A 19,077-nucleotide genomic window follows, 5' to 3' on the forward strand; every position below is an offset into this window, starting at 1 on the left:
AACAGGCGAGAAAGCGTGTCAGGAAGAGACGGCGCACCTCTTGAGCTGTCTGCTGAGTGCAGATTTATAATCTGATGGACAGAGAGAGACCCAGCTAACACTCCACTCCTTCCCGTTCAACGCCACGGCTCCAGGGCAGACTGAAAGCACTTAGCCTGAGTTTTGTACCTAAAGAAGAAAAGCAGAGTTCTGAGGACCATTTCCTGCTTGTTGCAGAGTTGGGGATCTCTCTTGCAACCCTGGATCATGGCCTGGCTGCTTCCTAGGGCTTGCTGCCTAAAAGTCTTCTGTCAATCCTCTAGAGGACCCTTTTCTTCTGGAATAGCTAGAGCTTGGAGTGGCGGGCCCCTGACTGCATATATGCCAGAAGCTGCAGCGTTCCCTGGATCAAGGGACCACCCAGGGCTGTACAAGGTGTCAGTGGAGCAGGCAGATGAATTCTGGGGAGCTCTAGGGAGAAACCGACTCATGTGGATTAATCCTTTTCACTCTGTACAAGACTGTAATCTACAGCAGGGCTGGGTGTCCTGGTTCCTGGGAGGACAACTGAATGTAGCAGGTAAGCAGGAAGCCAGACGTCCCCACCCTAGTTTGCTGGCCTCTTGGGGAACCCACCTGGTCCCAGCATCTTCAGGATGGATCCTTTTCAGTCTCATGAGTCTGTTCCTGGGAATGCACTCACCTTTAATTCCTTCTGTTAGCCAGTTGCTACTGGGGAAGTTCTATGGCAGCAAGAATTAGCTTTCTATTTTTAAACGCTTTCTTGGAAGTGCACCAATCTGTCTTTCCCCTGCATGTGGAAATCCTAAACTGAGAGGAATAGTCTGAGGAACAGACACCAAAGAGGGAGGAAGGCAAGGGAAGAACGTGTGTCAGAGAGCGAGGGTGTGAGTGTAGGACAGCACCTGCCTCTGACCCCCACTTTCCCTGGCGTGTTTGTTCCCAGTCTTATTCTCCTCACACACAAATCCGGGAGTGCTCAACGGTGCCACTCAATCCAACACTTTCACTTGAAGAAAAACTAGGGAGGTAGAGCTGAGCAGCACGGTCTGGTAAAAGGGTTCAAATGAGGGATGGTCTCTCAGATCCAGGCACAAGTTCAGCCAGAGGACGCCTGCTAGGAACGTTCCAATTGGCTGTGTGTGGTAGGTGTGTAGGAATGTGATTGGTTGTAGGGGAGCAAGTGTGTCTCATTAGGATGTGTGAATACAGCTGGACCACCATGTGCTGTGAGCCTAGCTGCTCTCGCAAGCTGTGTCATTGGGCCTGGTCAGTACCCTTTTGTGGGAGTCCTCAAAGGTGCACCGATGTACTGCTGAGGTCATCAAATAGAAGTTAGTGCTCTTCCCTTATCCATTATCAACGAGTGCCTCTTCACAGCGCTAGATAGCAGCACTGCCAACCCCAATCACTCAAAAATCGTGAGTCAGGCCCCCCAAAATCATGAGATTTCAAAAATAAGTTTTAGTTCCTTTTTTATTTGCCTTCTGGTTTTTGAGCCTTTAGGGGTCAGATTTTCAAGCTTTTCTCTGGAACCATGAGGGAGAGAAATTAATTTTTTTTTAAATGAAAGCTGAAAGTCTCACCTAATCACAACTCTGGGAGCTGGAGCTCTACAACGAACAACATATGTAATTAGACTCCCAATAAAACTACAAGTGTTGGCAACACTGGTGCTTTCAGAGGAGCCCACTTTGGGATAAGATTTAAAACCAAGGTCTTGACCGCTTGTGGTCATTCAACATTCCAAGGAACTCTACGTACTCCCAGAGTTCTGGCCCTATTCCATCTCAGGTGATTGCATTCTACTTCCCTACATTCCCCCTGCAGTGCTCCTCACTTCCTGTCCTAAACTGCCTCCTGGAGTGCTGCTGTCACTGTTTAATAGCTGCCTCATTCCACTAAAGAGGCAGCTGCATTTCAGTGGGAGGTGTAGTGTTCCCTGTGGATTGCTTACCTGCCACACAGGGTTGCTGAGAAATGACTGAGTTAATATTCATGAGGCACTCAGAGAGCCACCAAGGAGGAGTGCAGAGGGCTGTTATGGTTACTCAGGGTGTTTGGGGGCAGTTTCTGGTTAGGAATGTGCAGATTGCAAGTAAGGATGATGAGGATGGTCATGGGTGTGGCAGGGAGGAAGGTGTGGGAGTGGGATTGGGGTGGTGCTTCTGACCTGATAGCTGGTGCTAGCAATGATGTGGTTTAAGGGGTTGAATAACAATCAAACTTACAATGCAGCCACCCTGATTGTATTCAGAAAATGAAGTGGCGAGCACTGGCTTTACTAGAATTGAAAATAGCTGAGAGGGTAATGACAGTCAATCTTCTCTTTCAGTGAATTGTCTGGATCGACATGTCCATATAGCCCCAAACAAAGTGGCCCTGATCTGGGAGAAAGATGAGCCTGGGAAAGAAGTTCGGGTTACATACAGGTCAGTACTTACCCCATCAAGGGGCCCTGAGCTGGAGGAATTGAGCACAGAGGGCTGGTATGGTTACTTATCTGATTAAGGGACCAGAGTCATTTATCTCCAGCTCTGCGGGGCTCCCAGAAGGGAAGGGAAGGGAAGCTAGCCCCATCTGTTCCCACTTCAGAGAGGCTTCTGGGATGGGAGAGCTTCTAACTACAAGCTGGTTTCTTTGGACAGAGAACTGCTTGAGTTGACCTGCCGTCTGGGAAACACCTTGAAACGACAGGGAGTAAAAAAAGGTGACCGAGTCACCATCTACATGCCCCCATGCCCTCTGGCTGTGGCAAGCATGCTAGCCTGTGCCCGGATAGGAGCCGTACACACTGTGGTATTTGCCGGATTCAGCTCCGAGGCTCTAGCTGACAGGATCCGGGATGGTAAGAGCCTTCTTCACAACTGATAGGTGCTCTGTACACAAATTGTCCCTTCAGCCTGGCCCCTTGGAGAACAATATAAACCCCTGTCAGCTTCAGTGACCAGTGGGGCTGAGGGTGTGGGGATTGTGCCCAAAGCTTCCTGGCCCCGGCATTCTTACTCCTCCAGCCATGGAGGAGAGAGTGGCCTGAGGGAGTGGAGGAAACAAGTGGGCCCTGGATCACATGCTCAGGCCACCCAAGAACATCACCACAACTCCCCACAAGCTGTAGCTACAGACAAGCCCTGCCCTGAGAGACGGTTTGGAAAATAAAAGCTGCAGCCAGGAAGTCGACTGAGGGAGATGAAACGGTTTGCACAGGGATCGCTCATTCCCACGGGCAGGCCTGGAAGGAAGAGGCTTAAGATGCAGCCAGGGAAGTTCAGGTTCAATATTCAGAGACGCTCTCTAACCCTAAGCAGAGCTCAGCAGTGGCACATGCTGCCAAGGGACGGTGCTGGAATGCTGCTCCTTGGACCTCTTTAAGGAAAAACATCCCCTGCCCTATCAGGGATGATTAAGAAATCCTGCCATGATGATGCACGGCAGGGAGGAGAGGACTAAATACTGTATCCCAGTAGAGGGCCTCCCATGGTGCAAGGCTATTCACTAGGTCTCACTAGAAGCCTCTTCCAGCCCAGTGGATGCTATGCCCGGCTTCATCAAATTCAGCATTTTAAAAATAAGCTCCTAGAGCAGCAGGGTCTGTCAGGCCATCCTCTCTTGGTGTGGGGGCTTGAGTTCTCTGCCTCAACAGAGGGAGCAAGGGCCTGGAGTGCTGCCTCTCATCAAGTTGTATGTGACTTAATGGGACACATTAATGGGAAAGAAAGAGTTTAAAACTGCTGCTCTTATTTTAAAGAGAGGCCATGAAAACTGGAGATGGGAGGGGGAAGGAGAGAGAAAAGGCATGTGGGGCAGGGCAGGGTTAGATGTGTGTCTGGAGCCGGGGGGGAGGGGGCGCTAGACATCCTGGTAATAATGATGGAGGGCAGAGGGGCAGCTGGGCTGAGGGGAAGGGCTGATCATGCTGCTGTTCATTTTCTTCTCTTTTGCCCTCTTCAGCGCAGTCAGAGACAGTGATCACTGTGAATCAGGGGCTGAGGGGGGGCAAGGTTATTGAGCTGAAGCAGACAGTGGACCAGGCCGTGCATGCGTGCCCACTGGTGAAGCGAGTTCTGGTTTCCATGAGGACTGAGCAAAAGGTTCCCATGTCAGAACTGGATGTGCCTCTGGAGGAGGTGAGATGCCATGTGGAGCTACCACCAACTTCCCCCTAGGGTAGGACATCTGCTCTAGGGAATCAGGAGAAGTGGTGGGGGTGGGTTTCCAGCCCAGCCCAAAGGACCCTGTTTGCACTTAGTTGCACTGGGGACATTGTTCTGGGGTAATAGTGTCATGGTCCGAAGCTTAATGCCCAGGCCAGGAACCTTCCCAACAACAGTTGCCCTGCTTTCCAGAATGAATGAATGAGTTAATGTGGGGAGCTCTTGGAGACACAATATTCTCTGTGTAACATCAGGGGCTGGCAGCACTAACCAGAGCCTGCAATAGTGTGGGCAAGACCTTGAAAACGATCTGTACGTGTACCTCAGACCTGGCCTGTAGCACGCCCTGCTATTCCAGCCCTGGGCTCTCCACACAGCTTTGTCCAGGCACCTTATTCCTGGCCTGCAGTACCCTTCTATTCCAGTCTGGGTGGGGCACACAGTCACATTTACTGACGGCAGTCCTAGCAGTCAGTGCTATACAAGGCATAGAGCAGGGGTCGGCAACCTTTCAGAAGCAGCGTGCCGAGTCTTCATTTATTCACTCTAATTTAAGGTTTCACATGCCAGTAATACATTTTAACATTTTTAGAAGGTCTCTTTCTGTAAGTCTATAATATATAACTAAACTATTGTTGTATGTAAAGTAAATAAGGTTTTAAAAATGTTTAAGAAGCTTCATTTAAAATTAAAGTAAAATGCAGAGCCCCTCGGACCGGTGGCCAGGACCCGGGGTGTGTGAGTGCCACTGAAAATCAGCTCACGTGCTGCCTTTGACACACGTGCCATAGGTTGCCTACCCCTGGCCTAGACAGTGACGCGGGCTGTCTCTCTTGGTGTTTACGCTCCTAGTGAGGCACAATGCACCCAATGATGGTCAGACCTCAGGGTAGCAGCACTTATGCTTGCTGAAGAAGTATTTTGTTGTTAGCTCCTGGGTTCAGAACAACTGCCTCCACCATGTTTTGTACAGAGCGGAGCTCACTGTCTGTGCTCAACAAATAACCTAATTAACATGAGAAGGCTTCTCACAGAATTCTGTTATGGTGAGAAAAGTGACAGGAACAAATGGCCTCTTCCTACTCAGGAGATCTGCTCTGTGGCAGGGTTCGGCATTAGAGCTGCTGGCTCAGTGATTACAGCCTTTTACTCCTGCTGGCTACACAGGCCTGGGAGAGGGAGCTGGAGTCTATTCTGGACAGGGCCTCAGCAGAATTTTTAAGTGCGCCCCAACTGCAGAATCGTTATTACTGGTGGTGATGCCTGAGCCAGCAAGAGCCAGGTTGACCCTCAGAACCCACGGGGAGTTTGTGGTGCCAGCATGTGGAAGAGAACCCCTCCGTTTACTTGAACACAGCACACTTGATCTGGCAAGAGTGAAAAACAATAAACACTGGCCCCACTGGTGCCATTTTGATAGTCACTTTCCAGAGTAGTTCTGCGTTTTAAGGAGCCAGCTGAATGAAGAGGGGTGAGCGTTTGGGAGTGGGAGGGAATTCAAAGCTTAAGGGCAGCATAGAAGAAGATGCAAAGACATGACTAGGAAGCTGAGGAAATGAGAGCGAAGATGTTGATGGGGCAGCGTTCTGTAGGGCCTTGTGAGCGGGAGGAAAAGGACCTTAAACCAGATGTGGAAGGTGAAAGGAAGACACTGAAGGGCTCTGAAGAGAGGTGGGTGGCATGGTCACAGTGGCAGCACCCATTCTGGTATGTACTGGAGAGGATCAGGCAGGGAAGCAAGAGCGGCAGAGGCTGCAGCAACGAAGATGAGAATTGACCAATTGGACGAGACGTTAGCCATAGGGAAGGAGAGGAAGGGATGGACTTGAGAAATGTAGGAAGGAAGAAGCAACAGGATTCAAGAGCCTGAATGTGGGGAGAGGGGTTAGGATCTGGTTTGCTAGAGTGCTGTCCCAGCCTCCGCAGTGCTATCCCCCTGCCAAGCAGCGCCGGCCCGTCACCAGGCAGCGGAGGAATAAGCCACAGTGGGGTTCATTTCTCTGACGTATACAATGCTTTCCATTCAGCTCTTCTGGGCTTAGTAAATGACTAATGAAATGTAAGGTCAGAGCAAGTGTGGGGAGAATGGAGGGAAATCTGGGGGCTGTGAGGAGATCCTGGAGCTGAGTGAGAACCTCTCTGCTTTGTGTCATAGGAAATGATGAAAGAGGATGTATGCTGTGAGCCTGCTGCCATGGAGAGTGAAGACTTGCTGTTCCTTCTCTACACCTCAGGCAGTACTGGCAAACCCAAGGGGCTGGTCCACTCCCAGGCAGGATACTTGCTCTATGCTGCCATCACACACAAGGTAACGAGGCCTAGACACAGACACCGGGGACGTCGGGTCAAGGCGTACAGGCAGCAGAACTACCAAGCTATGATGACAAGACCATGTCTCTACTATTTGAGCTAAAGCACAATCTGGGAGCTGCTAATGTTATTAGGGGTCCAGCTGCTGGAGAGCAAGACGGTTACTAGGAACGGAGCAGGACTGAGTCCAGGCAACAGGGGGCACCAGTGCATGTTCTAGAGCAGGTCAATTATTCATTACTTATAGTAGCACCCAGAGGCCCCAGGTAGACCTGGGTGCCCTGTTCTGCTGGGCACTGCTCCAACCCTTGGGAAGAGACGGTCTATGCCTCAAAGAGCTGCCAAGATGACAAGTGAGGTAGAAAGGGGGGGAGGAGCAGCAAACACCAGCAAGACACAGGTTTTATATTTACAGTCATTTATGTCTAAACATTTGTTTTTTCCTTCTTCTGTCCTCACCATGCCCTGAGCCAATCAGTTCAGGGAGGGTGCTCTGCCCACAGAGAAAAGCATTGCTCAGGCACCCAGCCAGTTTATTCCAGGGGATGGAGAGGGAGAAATGGCTGGTATCCTACAGAAATATTCCAGCCTTTTCCTTCTCTGCATAAGCTCTGTTGCAGTTTAGCCAGCAACCTGCTTACAGGCCGGCAATGGGGAATACAGGATATACTTACAGAGAGAGAGAGAGCGAGAGATCTCCAAGCCCCCTCTCCCCTGTGTTCTGAGCTTCAACTACCCCCAAGCATACATGAGAGTGAAAGCTCTGCTCCTGAAGAGAGCCCCCAGAGCACTAAAGAGAGGGGTCCATACTTCAATGGAGCAGAGGTAGCTTTGGGAAGAGGAAGCCCCTAAAACAGACAGCAATGTCCCAGATTTTATTCCAGTCATTAGGTTGCCTGTAGGCAAGACCTCTGAAGATACATCTACACTTGGGGGGAAAAACCCCACGGCAGCGAGTCTCAGAGCCTGGGTATACAGACTCAGGCTCATGCCACGCCACTAAAACTAGCTGTGTAGACATTCCCACTGAGGCTGGAGCTCAGGCTCTGACACCCACCCTCTTCCCCCGGGCTTCAGAGCCTGAGCATGAATGTCTACATGGTTATTTCTAGTGCTGTAGCGTGAGCACTGGGCACCCATTGACTTAGGTGCAGAGACTCACTGCCGCGGGGTTGTTGGTTTTTTGCTGTGTAGACATGAGAGAGAGCTGGAGACTGAGCTGCTGGGAGCTCACGTGCTGAGCCACACTCGTGTTCCTGAGACAGCGCAGTACTGGGCTGCAGAACAGCCCCCCAACGGAAGTGGGGAAAAGTCCATTGCTTGAGACAATTCACCAAGCAAACAGCTTCCAAGTGTAACCCACACACCTCCTGGGTGTGGTGTTCTGTCCCATCTAGTGGCACCAAGACCACTTAGAGAGAGAGACAGATTAATGAGTCTGCTCTACAGCCTTAGCTAACAGCCATGTGGCTTTTAGCTCATGCAGTAGACGCTCATGCACTAAGCTCCCAGGTTCAATCCTGCCCACTGACCACCAGGACCTGTCGGTCTTACACAAGAGCCACCCTTCTGGCTTCTCATGAGACAAGTCCCTTTCTAAACACCTCAGTGTGGGCTCCTTAGCCATGGGCAAGCTCCCCCTATACCTGATCCAGGGACCTTCACACCTCCACCCAGGCTCTCTTACCAGAGGGCTCCAGTCCTAGCCTTGGTGCATCTAGTATTCATGTGAGGCCAGATCTGGTGACTTAGGTCTGAAATGCCCTGTGTGCCTGGGGGTGGGACATGTGGAAATCAGGGAGCCAGTGATTTGACACAGAACAAAGCAATGGATGTTGTCCCAGGACAGGAATGTGGGAATCAGGCAGCACTGTCCAATTCCAACACACGGCCACTTTAGCTCCAGCTGCTCTGGAAAACATGACCAGAGCTGGAATGAATTCCTGCTCGTTTTCCCTGGGTGGATTCAGCAAGCTGCTGCTGCTTGAATACTCTGTTACTTTAAACAGAGACTAGCTCAGAGGACAGCGAGTTTCCATTACAAACACACCAGAGCCTTCCTCACCCCTGGAATCCTCATCTGTCACCCTCCTGTCAGCAGGGCCCACTTTGTGGGGAGCTGCTGGAGCATTGCCACAGCAAACCTAATGGCAGCTAGAGCATGTTAGTAAGGGATGAAAGGCTTTTAAAGTATTGTTGGAAATGGCGGATCCCAGAGCAACCGCCAAGGAACAAAGGGCTTCCAAGAGACATTACACTGGGAAACTTGCTTGGTGGGAAACAGACGGGAAATGGAGTAAGAGGAGCCAGGCCCAAGTAAAATACAGGTTTCACTCTCAGGGCCAGCCCTGCTATCCAGTTACTTTAGGACATTCTGTCCCTCCCCCTACATCCAATGAAATGAGAGGGTGTGGAAAATAGCAAGGTCTGAACTCCGGCTCCCTGTGCTGGTGCGGAGCCAGGCTTACCTTGCGGAGAGGGACAGAGGGGTGTCTGCCTGCTAGCCCTGCAGAGCCAACGCCGCAAGAAGAGAGGGGTTGGAATCTAGTTTGGCTTGCAGAGCAGCAGTGCAACTATTTGTCTTTATTAGAGAGTGTTGTGAGGTGGAAGGAGCCCAGTTCTGCTCACCGGGGAGTTTGAGGGCTGGCAAGTGGAAAGAAACTTTTTTTTTTTTTTTTTACTGGCAAATCGATACACCACTGTCACATCCCCTCTGACTCATCTCCTCTTTGAACTAAATAGTCTGGCCTCTTAGGGAAGTCTTCTAGGCCTCCACTCATTTCTATTTCTACTGTACCTGTGTGTGAAGTGACAAGCAATGCTGAACACAACTCCAGCTATGAACTTATTGTTGATTTGTCTAATGGCAGTATCACATGGTCAGTTCAATTCATTATACAGCCTAATAACTTGTTTGCACAAGAGTAGCTCTTTTCCGTGAGTGGTCCCAGTCAATTTAGAATCCAGCAATGTGAAGGAGTGGTCCAAATGATTCATTCCAACAAGCATGCCCTTGCCGTTGCCAACAGTGAATTTCATCTGACATCATGTTGCCAAGTCTACCTTTGGAAGGGTCTTCTGGAGTTCCTGACAGTCCTCAAGTGTTGACTCTAGTAGTAATGGGAACTGGCTTGTTTGAATTTGCATCAGGACCCTGGCTCCTTTCCTCAGCACAGGACTGAACCTGCTTTAGTTATTTATTTCTTTTTCAGCAGGGCCCTAACCAGGACTACGGCTCCATTGTGCTGGGTGCTGCGCAAATGCAAAATAGGCCAGTCCCTGCTTACAGGCTAAACAGGGACAAGCGGTGACAGATGGGTGTAGCAGAGAGGGTGGGAAGCAGTGACTCAAAACAATTTGGGAGTCATGGTGGATAATCAGGTGAACAGGATCTCCCAGTGTGACAGTATGGCCAAAAGAACTAATGGCATCTTGGGATAAACAAGGGGATCTCAAGTAGGAGTAGAGAGATTATTTTACCTCTGTATTTGGCACTGGTGCAACCGCTGCTGGAATAGTGTGTCCAGTTCTGTGGTCCACAATTCAAGAAGGATGTTGATACATTGGAAAAGGTTCAGAGAAGAGCCATGAGAATGATTAAAGAATTAGAAAACATGCCTTACAGTGATAGACTCAAGGAGTTCAATCTATTTAGATTGAAGAGAAGGTTAAGGTGTGAGTTGATGACAGTCTATAAGTACTCACGCGGGGAACAAATATTTTATAATAGGCTCTTCAGTCTAGCAGAGAAAAGTACAACATGATCCAACAACTAGAAGTTGAAGCTAGACAAATTCAAACTGGAAATAAGGTGTACATTTTGAACAGTAATTAAGCATTGGAACAATTTGCCAAGCCTGTGGTGAATTCTCCATCAAAGGCAATGTTTAAGTCAAGATGGGATGTTTTTTCTAAAAGACCTGCTCTAGGCATTATTTGGGAGAAGTTTTATGGCCTGTGTTACACAGGAGGGCAGGTGAGGTGATCACAATGGCTCCTTCTGGCCTTGGCATCTATGAAGGGGAAGACAAGGCTGGCAGAGACAGGAGACTTTAGTTACAGATCTCTCCCACACAAGAGCTGCTCTGGCAACCTCTGTGGTAGGAGGGGCCCTGACTCCAGGCTATAGCTCTTGCGCTCTTCTTTTTTTTGCACAGTATGTGTTTGATTACCACGATGGGGATGTCTTTGGCTGCGTAGCCGACATCGGCTGGATCACAGGGCACAGTTATGTGGTGTACGGCCCTCTGTGCAACGGAGGTACCACAGTCCTTTTTGAGAGCACTCCAGTGTACCCCAATCCTGGTGAGTAATGAGGTTCAGAAGAGCCCTGGCCTCAGGGAAGGGCAGCCGAAAGAGGCTGTGGGGCTGAGGGACCAAGGATCCTTCTTCAAAAATGCTTGGCAGCCATTCTGCTAGAACTGTAAGAAGCTATTAGAAATGCATGAATGTAACCCTGCTCTGAAATCTCTGGCAAGCAGGGAAGTGACCCTGGACGCTCTATACAGAAGAGAGAGAGGCCTGAAATTAATTCCCATCTCAGCCCACATACCAAAGACTCCTGCCACCATGGCACGAGTTGAGTCCCTGTGTGGAGCTGAAGAACACACTGAATTCCTCTCACACCCCAGGGGAGGTGGTAGGAAACCATCTTATTCATGGGTGGAGCAGTAAGGAGAAGAGCAAATCCCTCCTTCTCTGGAGTAGTCTCTTGTGTATTACATGTTTGGGAAGTCACCTCCACGTGGTAGGGTCCTGAGGGGGATGCTAGCTGTGCCCTTCCCTGCCGCAGAGAGCGCTGTGGAGATGCTTATCAGGAAGGGCTCTCAAGGAAGGAAAGAGCCACTGCTGCTGCTCCTGGTGTTTACCCTGAGCTAGGTTGGCCTGGCTACAGCAGGGGTATGGAAGCAAGGAAAGTATTGGGATCAGGTGAATGAGCCAATTCTAGAGGTAACTGGCCCAGTTTCCTATTCCAGGGCGTTACTGGGAAACAGTGGAGAGGCTACGAATTAATCAGTTCTATGGAGCACCCACAGCAATTCGCTTGCTGCTGAGATATGGGGACGAGTGGGTAAAGAGATATGACAGATCTTCCCTCAAGACCCTTGGATCAGGTTGGTACCAGGTGATGGTTCAGGGCTGACCAGACTATCAATCTCAGACTCAGTTCAGTAGTGGGCTGGATTAGAGGTGTGTGTTGGGTCAGTACTTCGCAGTGAGAGAGAATATACCACCAAGGAGAAGGCCTGTTAGTTGGCCCAGGTCCATGATCTTGATAAAGCCAGTATGTCGAAGGAAAACGGAAGGAGAAAGATTTTTCTGAATTGTCCCTTAAACACGATTCATCTCCCTTTCCCCTTGCAGTGGGAGAACCCATCAACTCAGAAGCGTGGGAGTGGTACTTCAACGTGGTTGGGGATGCACGGTGCCCAGTAGTTGACACATGGTGGCAAACTGGTAAGAAACAAAGAAGACCCCTCCCATTACAGGCACTTAAGCAGTTCCCCAGTCATCTCCCCATCTTAGGAGATGTAATACCTATCTGGGATTGTTCAGATTGGGGCAATTATTATTTAGACATCACCATAGATGTGCATGGCCAATTGTAGCCAAGTGCCCAGCACAGGGAGCCTTTTGGCCCTACCACAGGTCAGACAGTTAATTTTAAATCCTATAATTTATTTAACCTGGAGAAGAGACGGTAGGGACCAATCCAGCGCTGGACTAGATGAGCAAGACTTTCCATCTCTAATTAACAATCTTTTCCAGCCACCTCCAGACAGCAGAGAGCTTTGCCTACAGCAACCCCTGCATGGGCACGGAAGCAGCTGCATTAACCATGCAAGACTTAGGGGGGAAGGTGGATTTCTTAGCAGTGTTCCACGGCTTTCGCTTTGACCTAATTTCATGGGTGTCACCATTACATTTACCTCAGAAACAGGAGGCATCTGTATCTCTCCCCGTCCATCCAGCCCTGGAGATGAGATTCTTCCAGGCATGGCCATGAGACCACTCTTTGGGATCAGCCCTGCCCTCCTGGATGACAAGGTAACTTACAACCATCAGTCCAGAGGTTCTCTTAGCCAACGTTCCCATACTGTCCCCTCTAGCAGGCAGAGGCTGGAAGTAGAGGACTTGCAAGCTGCACCTGTCTTCCACACACCCCCACCCCCAAGGTCATGTCCCACTCCCCACAGATCCTCCTATTTTGAGCAACTGCAGCAAGGGAGCTGGTAGCAACCCCTTGACATCTCAGCCTGTGTTCCTGCACCATTCTCTATAGCACCCTGTCCTGGGAGAAGTTTGGAGGCTCGCCTCAGAAATGCTACAAATGTATTTTCTGGAACAGTGGTTTCCAGCTCCTCAGTAACTGAACGGATGCCATGCTAGACTTACAGTCATAGCTGTAGCTATATGCCAGTGCCCAGGGAGCCTGGAACACACTAGGGGAAGAAGATCTGGACAAGGGCATAGAACAGGCTGGGCCTGAGTGAGAACTGGCTTCTGTCAGAAGCAATGGACCAATACCGGGTGTTAAGCAGCAGAGTGGGCTACACATGCACATCATCTCCCTGCGGGTGGTGTGAACTAGATCCTCCCCCACTGCTCTCCATGTCTCTCCCAGTCAGAAGGTTGTGGTGGGGATGTGGCAGGTAAAACTAGACCCAAGCCTAAGCATGGAGGTTACCCTCAGCCCCAGTCATGACAAAGGGTATTATTTTCCAGGGAAACGTCCTAACAGAGAACGGCATCTCTGGAGCCCTCTGCATCTCTCAGGCCTGGCCAGGAATGGCACGGACAATTTACAATGACCACAAGAGATTTCTGGAAACCTACTTGATGCCTTACCCAGGTAGGATTTGCAGGGAAGGACAGAGGAAGGCGCACAGCTGATCATGGATTGGAGACTGAGTGCTTCTAGAGCCACATGAAGAAGGGTTTTATGGCAAATGCACTAGACTGGCACATGGGAGATCTGGGTTACATTCCTGGCTCCAACAGACTCACTGCAACGCTTTGGATAAGTCATGTAGTCTCTCTGTGCCTCAGTCCCCCATCTGTAAAATGGAGATGGCTCTTCCTTTCTTCCACCCATTGCCTGTCTCATCTACTCGGAACATAAGCTCTTTGGCACAGGGACAGCTCCTCACTATGTGTGTATATATAACACAAAGGGGTCCTGATCTCAGTGGGGACCACCAGTTGCTTCTGTAATACAAATGATAATGTCAGCTCCTGTAGCAATGAGAGAAAGGGAAGAGAAGAGTGTCCAGACTATGGAGGGCTGCACTGTGGCATGTGTCCCAGGCTTGTGGGAATGGGGCTAGTCCAGCAATGAGCATGCACCCCAGAATTAAGGGTGGTAACGGAGAATGCCCCTGAGCTGTAGAGCTGGGAGAAGTCATGAGGTTGACTGGGGGTAGGGAAGTCCCTCTGCTGTGAGTTTAAGGGGGGGCATAGTATACAGGGGGGATGGTGTTGATGTGGGGAGGGGTGTACCTAAGCCATGGAGGTAATGGGAAGAGGGTGCAGCTAGCATGGGCTAGCTGTGAGAGACTCTCATGGTTCTGATCATCACAGGATTTTTCTTCACGGGAGATGGAGCCTATCGTACTAGCCAAGGATATTACCAGCTGACAGGACGTCTGGACGATGTCATCAGTGTCAGCGGGCACAGGCTAGGCACCGCAGAGCTGGAAGATATTGTGGTAAGAGGCTTGGGCAGAAAGAAGTGGCAAACATCTGACCCCTAGTTTATAAGCAAGTCCAAAGAGCTGAGGTGGGGAGAGCCTCTTCAGGGAGCAGAGCAGGGGCATGGGGGGCTCCAAGTAAAGAAGCCATGAAACACTGAGTGAACATAGCACCTTGGTATCATGCCTGAGTTTTCTGCTCCAGCAGGAGGCCTTGTAGGGAATGGGGCAGAAGCCCTACCTGGAGCAGGTAGGGTGGAAGGAGCAGTTCTCTCATCTCTACCACTCCCACTCTGATTTCCAACCAACTCTAGAGCCACCCAGCTGGGATAGTGATCACAACATGCAGCCATCGTTTCTGAAGTCACATTAGGACTCTTCCCATCACAAGTTCCATCAAGCTAGCTACAGCTATGAGTATGTACCTGCTGCTTTACTGGGTAGGGGGCAACCCCTTCTCCCTGCAAACACTTCAGGCCTTCTTACCTTTCTGTCAAAAAGCCCAGCACAGGGCTGCACTATGGTAAGTTCCACTTTCCTCACCAGCATCAGACAAGATGGCAAAGTATTTAGCTCCAATATCACAACTAAGCTGTTCTAACAGCACAGGCCCCAGCTCTATCCTTGCACTCAAGGGAGAGATAAAGGTTTATTTGGAGCTCAGGCTACAGCTAGGTGAAGTCAGGGCATCATGCAAATGTAGGGGATTATTAACCCTTGGAGGCCCCCATTGTTATGAGATTGGAGTCTCTCAGTGCTCTTTGGAGCCGACACGTCCCTGGGTTTGTAAGCAGGGACTACCCAGTGAGATCTTGTGAACAGGTTACTGGGTCCTGCTGCAGCAGGGGTGGGAGGAGCAGAGTGGGTAGTTGCCACTCACAGAGGTAAGCCGAGCTGGAAGGGGAAGCAGAGGTGTCAGGCCTCTTCCCTACACTCTGCTGTGGCAGGTAAGTAGGAAGAGGGCATGGAGGCCACCTTGGGAGCTCCCCATCTCTCTGCCACACACCAGGCCAGTGTGTGGCAGGACAGGCTGCAGCCAGCCTGCCAGGACTGCTGAAGTGACATGCAGACCTGTTTTGTTCCAGAATCAGCACAGAGCAGTGGCAGAGTCAGCCGTGATCGCCTTCCCTCATGAGATCAAAGGAGAAGGTGAGGGGCTCTGATTCCTGCTACTGCAATCTCTGTAATGGGCTTCACAGCTGCTAGGGCTAGTGGTGGGGGGAAGGAGTCATTCTCAGGGTGACTGCATACCTGACTTGTACTGGGGCATAGGAACACAGGGACCACACTCACCCCTGCGGTACACACAGTAAGCTTTGTAGGACACAACAGAAAGTGGGGTGGGAGTCACCGCAAGAGCCACATGGCTTTGGGCTGGAAGGGGGCAAGTCTCTGGTAGCATTACACTGCAGGGGCTTGCAGCTTCAGGCAACACAGGACTCCCTCCAGGACATCTTCAGGCGGGAGGTCCCACCACCTCATTGGAGTAGAGGAACTGTAGCCCTGTAGAGGAACAGTCTCAGCTTTGGTGATACCACTTCAGTACAAAGGTTTGGATGAGATCTGAGATTCACTTAGGTCACAGACACACCATCTCAACCCCCATCATACTTCAGGTTGCATCTGAGCCCGCTGCAGAGTACTTAGCCCTGCACTGGACATCTCCCTGAACCATGACTTGGTGCATGGATGAGTAACTCCATCTTTTCCCAGGAGCATATGTGTTCATTGTGCTGAAGAAGGGGACTGATGTCTCTCAGGAGAGGCTGAGCAATGAACTCAAGGAGCTGGTCTCAAAGAAGATTGCAAAATATGCAAGCCCTGAATACGTTCAGGTAACAGCCCGCAGGCCTGTTCCTGCCCATACTGCACCCTGTATGCCCTCAACCCTGTCTCAACAGCATGGCGGAAGCCCCTTCCCCACTGCTCCCAGCCCCAGATGATACAGCTTAGGGCTCCAGCCCTTACTCTGCTCCTTTCTGCCACAGGTCACAAAGCGGCTCCCCAAGACCCGTTCAGGTAAGATTATGCGCCGTGTCCTGAAGAAGATTGTAGAGGACAAGGCAGATGAGCTTGGGGACCTGACCACCTTAGATGACCACGAGGCTGTGGAGGAGATCATCAAGGGACACAAGCGCCTCCTGCAGGAGGAGCAGGGCCAGTAACATGAGTGCTCTCTGCTCCCCTTTTCTTCACGCTTCTCACCCCCATCAAACTTGGGACCTAGTCTAGAAAAAGCCAATCAGCAGGCACCAGTAATTCAGCTGATATCAGACTTTTATTTTTTACACCAGCACTGAAGACCTTGGACTAAACCTCCAAAGCAGACCGCTCCTCTGAGAAGTGACCATGTCTGGGGGCAGTAGGAGTGAGGGTGAGGCAGGGGGTCCTGCTTCCTCCCTGAGAAGCAGAAGGCCCTAGTGAGAAGCCACCATACCCCTCCCAGCATCTGGATAACGAGAAAGGAGGCAGAGGGGGGAGGTTGGTTAACCCCAGATTGGAGGCCTCTCTTCAGGATGGCTCCCAGCTCCAGCATGTCCACGTAGAACACTAATCGCTGACACTTTTCCGGCAGCTGCTCCAAACCCACTGCCACAGCACTGTGTCTGTGTGGGGGAGGGGTGTCGGTGCAGACAGAGTCGGCCTTTCTTTGGAGTTTGAGAACTGCAGCATGGGGTGCAGGGATCAGGTGCCTGCCAGGCTGCACAAGGAGAAGTTTCACCCCAGGGTCTCCCCTGGCCATACACCCCTGCACACCTAGCAGGAGGAGAGTGGGTGCACAGGAAGGGAGGACCCAGGGGCTGGCCCCCTGGCTCTGCAGGCATGAGCCTGGCTGACCTGCACCTCCCAGAAAGGCTGGCAGCTCAGGGCAGCACTGCCCACCCCCCGCCCAGCGCCAACAGCTTGTGGCACTCGGACGCTGCATCCTCCCCCACCCCGATGCCCTAGGCAGTCGCCCACATAGCCCACCTGTAAGGCCAGCCCTAGTGCAGGATGACAGGAGGCGGTGGCGGCTGCTGTCTGGCACCAGCTCAGGCTGCTTGATGAATGCTGACACACATACCCCATGCGAACAGGCCCGGGATTTTCATGCAAAATGCTTCTAGTGAGGTTCATCCTGGGGTGAGACGACACAAACTCCATGGACTAATCCACCATGTGCTGAGCACGGCCCTGAACAGAATGAGGAGACATGGGCCCTGTCCATCCAAACAGATTCCAGCCTCAGGCCCAGATGATAATGGTCCCTGTGGAGACCATGGTCCTTTCTGAGCCACCATCACACTGCAGTCAAATGCAGGCAGCACTGGCCCTGCCTTTGCATAGCACCAAATGATGCCTTCTCCTGGCACCCAGAAGTTCTCCCACTCCATCCAAAGTTATCCCCTCTCAAAAGCAGCAAGAAGTGGGGCTCCTTCTGCTCCGCCCTACCATGATAGGCAGGAAGAGGGGATCAGATACCAGGGGAATGGTTTGGGGAGAAGCCCCTCTCTGGTAGGGACAGAAGCCTCCACTCTCAGCAGCACCCAACAAGCAGCAGTTTGGACAACAGGCAGAAAGAAAAGACAGCCCTGGTTCCTTCAGTAAAAATCCAGAAACCAATCACCTTCCTCCCTGAATACTTATTGGCTCCTGGTGGCTCTGCAGTTCCTACAGTTCTACTAATCAGGTATCTCCTGTGGCGCAGGTAGTTTCTGCAGCTCCTGGGTAATTAACCAGTCACAAGCCTCAGTACTTTTTTCAGCATCCCTCACTGGCTGGGAGCCGCCTCACTCTCTCGGTTCTTGTTAGTTCCCATCTTCCTCTTCCGGAGAGTTTCAAAATCCAACTGTGAAACTGCAATTCAGCAACACACAACTGAGTGCCTTGGCTTCAAAGGGGGGGGGATCCACTTCCTCCCCAGGAGCTGACTGATATACACCCCACCATCTCTCTCCCTCCCTGCCCAACTCCATGCCATCCACCCACTGACAACATATGCCTCGCCCATTCATCCACTTGCCCTTCCCTGCCCTGTTCAGTCCCACATGCAGTCCAGGAGCTAACAGGCCCCACACTGCTGATGGAAATAGGTCTGCCACTCTCTGTCTCACCTTTTCCAGGCTGGTGCGATGTCCCACACTGACTAGTGTCATCCCCAGCTGAGCGCAGGTGCAGTATAGCTCATTCTCCACCTCCTCTGTCAGAGCACTGGTGGCTTCATCCAACACTGAGAGCAAAGCAGAAAGCCCCATCAACATGGCATCATCATCCAAGGACTACAACCACTCAGGCTAGCTAGCCAGTCCAACCAATCCCTGCCCTCCAGCCTGCTCTTCCCTATAGGTGTGGATTCTGGACTGAGCAGCTGTTGAGAACATTGCTCACATGCTGCATGGAGCTGTCAAGGCTGAAACCTCCATGGAGGGACGCTTAGGCAAACTACAAAAGGTACCAGAGAAGCAGAGCAGGGACCTTTGTTCACCGCTGGTCCCAGCTCCCAAAGCTACTATCTGCTGAAGGGGAAACCTGGTCTTCCCAAAAGGACTCCTACTCCAGCCAAAAGAATGCAGCTCGCGTCATGTACCCCCTCCATCACAGCCAGATGCCAGTGAGTATCACTGGGGTTTTTCTTTCCCTAAGAACCTTCAAACACCTTATAATCTGGGAAAGTCTCCCCTATGAGAAAGTCTCCAGGGCTGGCGACATTGGGGAAGCTAGAACCCCAGAGCCATTCACTCCACAAACTGGACCTCAATTCTGTGGCAATGTTTCTGAATTCAGCTACAAGCTGGTGGGGCAGACTGGAAATTCTGCAGCCATTTCCTTAAATTAAAAATGAAGAGGTTTATGAATACTACAGTCCTGGAGTCCCTGGGGTATTGGTTAGAGATTAAACTGAATTTATTTTACAGACTCCATAATTTTTAGTTTTCAATATG

The 19,077-nt window shown here is 51.0% G+C and overlaps 2 protein-coding genes across 10 annotated transcripts in view; one reads left to right on the forward strand and one right to left on the reverse strand.

Annotated features, from left to right (window-relative positions):
* On the forward strand, positions 1-18,545 carry LOC141989363 (acetyl-coenzyme A synthetase 2-like, mitochondrial). The gene is made up of 14 exons (XM_074955934.1): positions 1-559; positions 2,336-2,432; positions 2,649-2,848; positions 3,952-4,127; positions 6,310-6,462; positions 10,622-10,769; positions 11,441-11,578; positions 11,829-11,921; positions 12,400-12,512; positions 13,191-13,317; positions 14,046-14,173; positions 15,241-15,304; positions 15,869-15,990; positions 16,144-18,545. The coding sequence occupies exons 1-14, from the start codon at positions 247-249 to the stop codon at positions 16,318-16,320; spliced, it is 2,049 nt and encodes a 682-aa protein (XP_074812035.1). The 5' UTR covers positions 1-246; the 3' UTR covers positions 16,321-18,545.
* ABCD4 (ATP binding cassette subfamily D member 4) overlaps positions 16,422-19,077 on the reverse strand; it is a 31,918-nt gene continuing 29,262 nt past the window's right edge. For 3 of the 9 annotated variants that reach the window (XM_074955927.1, XM_074955931.1, XM_074955932.1), the window contains one exon: positions 16,424-18,365. In XM_074955927.1, coding sequence (XP_074812028.1) covers positions 17,974-18,365 — 392 coding nt within the window. In that variant the 3' untranslated portion in view covers positions 16,424-17,973. Of the gene's footprint in view, positions 18,366-19,077 lie in introns of all 9 variants that reach the window. The other 6 variants (XM_074955924.1, XM_074955925.1, XM_074955933.1 and 3 more) reach the window with 5 other exon arrangements.

Source organism: Natator depressus, chromosome 6 (genome assembly GCF_965152275.1).
Source record: "Natator depressus isolate rNatDep1 chromosome 6, rNatDep2.hap1, whole genome shotgun sequence".
NCBI classification, from domain to species: domain Eukaryota; kingdom Metazoa; phylum Chordata; order Testudines; family Cheloniidae; genus Natator; species Natator depressus.

Coding starts and splice junctions, on each gene's coding strand:
- LOC141989363 (XM_074955934.1), top strand. CDS start 247: ATGGCCTGGCTGCTTCCTAGGGCTTGCTGCCTAAAAGTCTTCTGTCAA. Junction 2,849..3,951: donor AGCTGACAGGATCCGGGATG/GTAAGAGCCTTC, acceptor TGCCCTCTTCAG/CGCAGTCAGAGACAGTGATC. Junction 12,513..13,190: donor CTGCCCTCCTGGATGACAAG/GTAACTTACAAC, acceptor ATTATTTTCCAG/GGAAACGTCCTAACAGAGAA.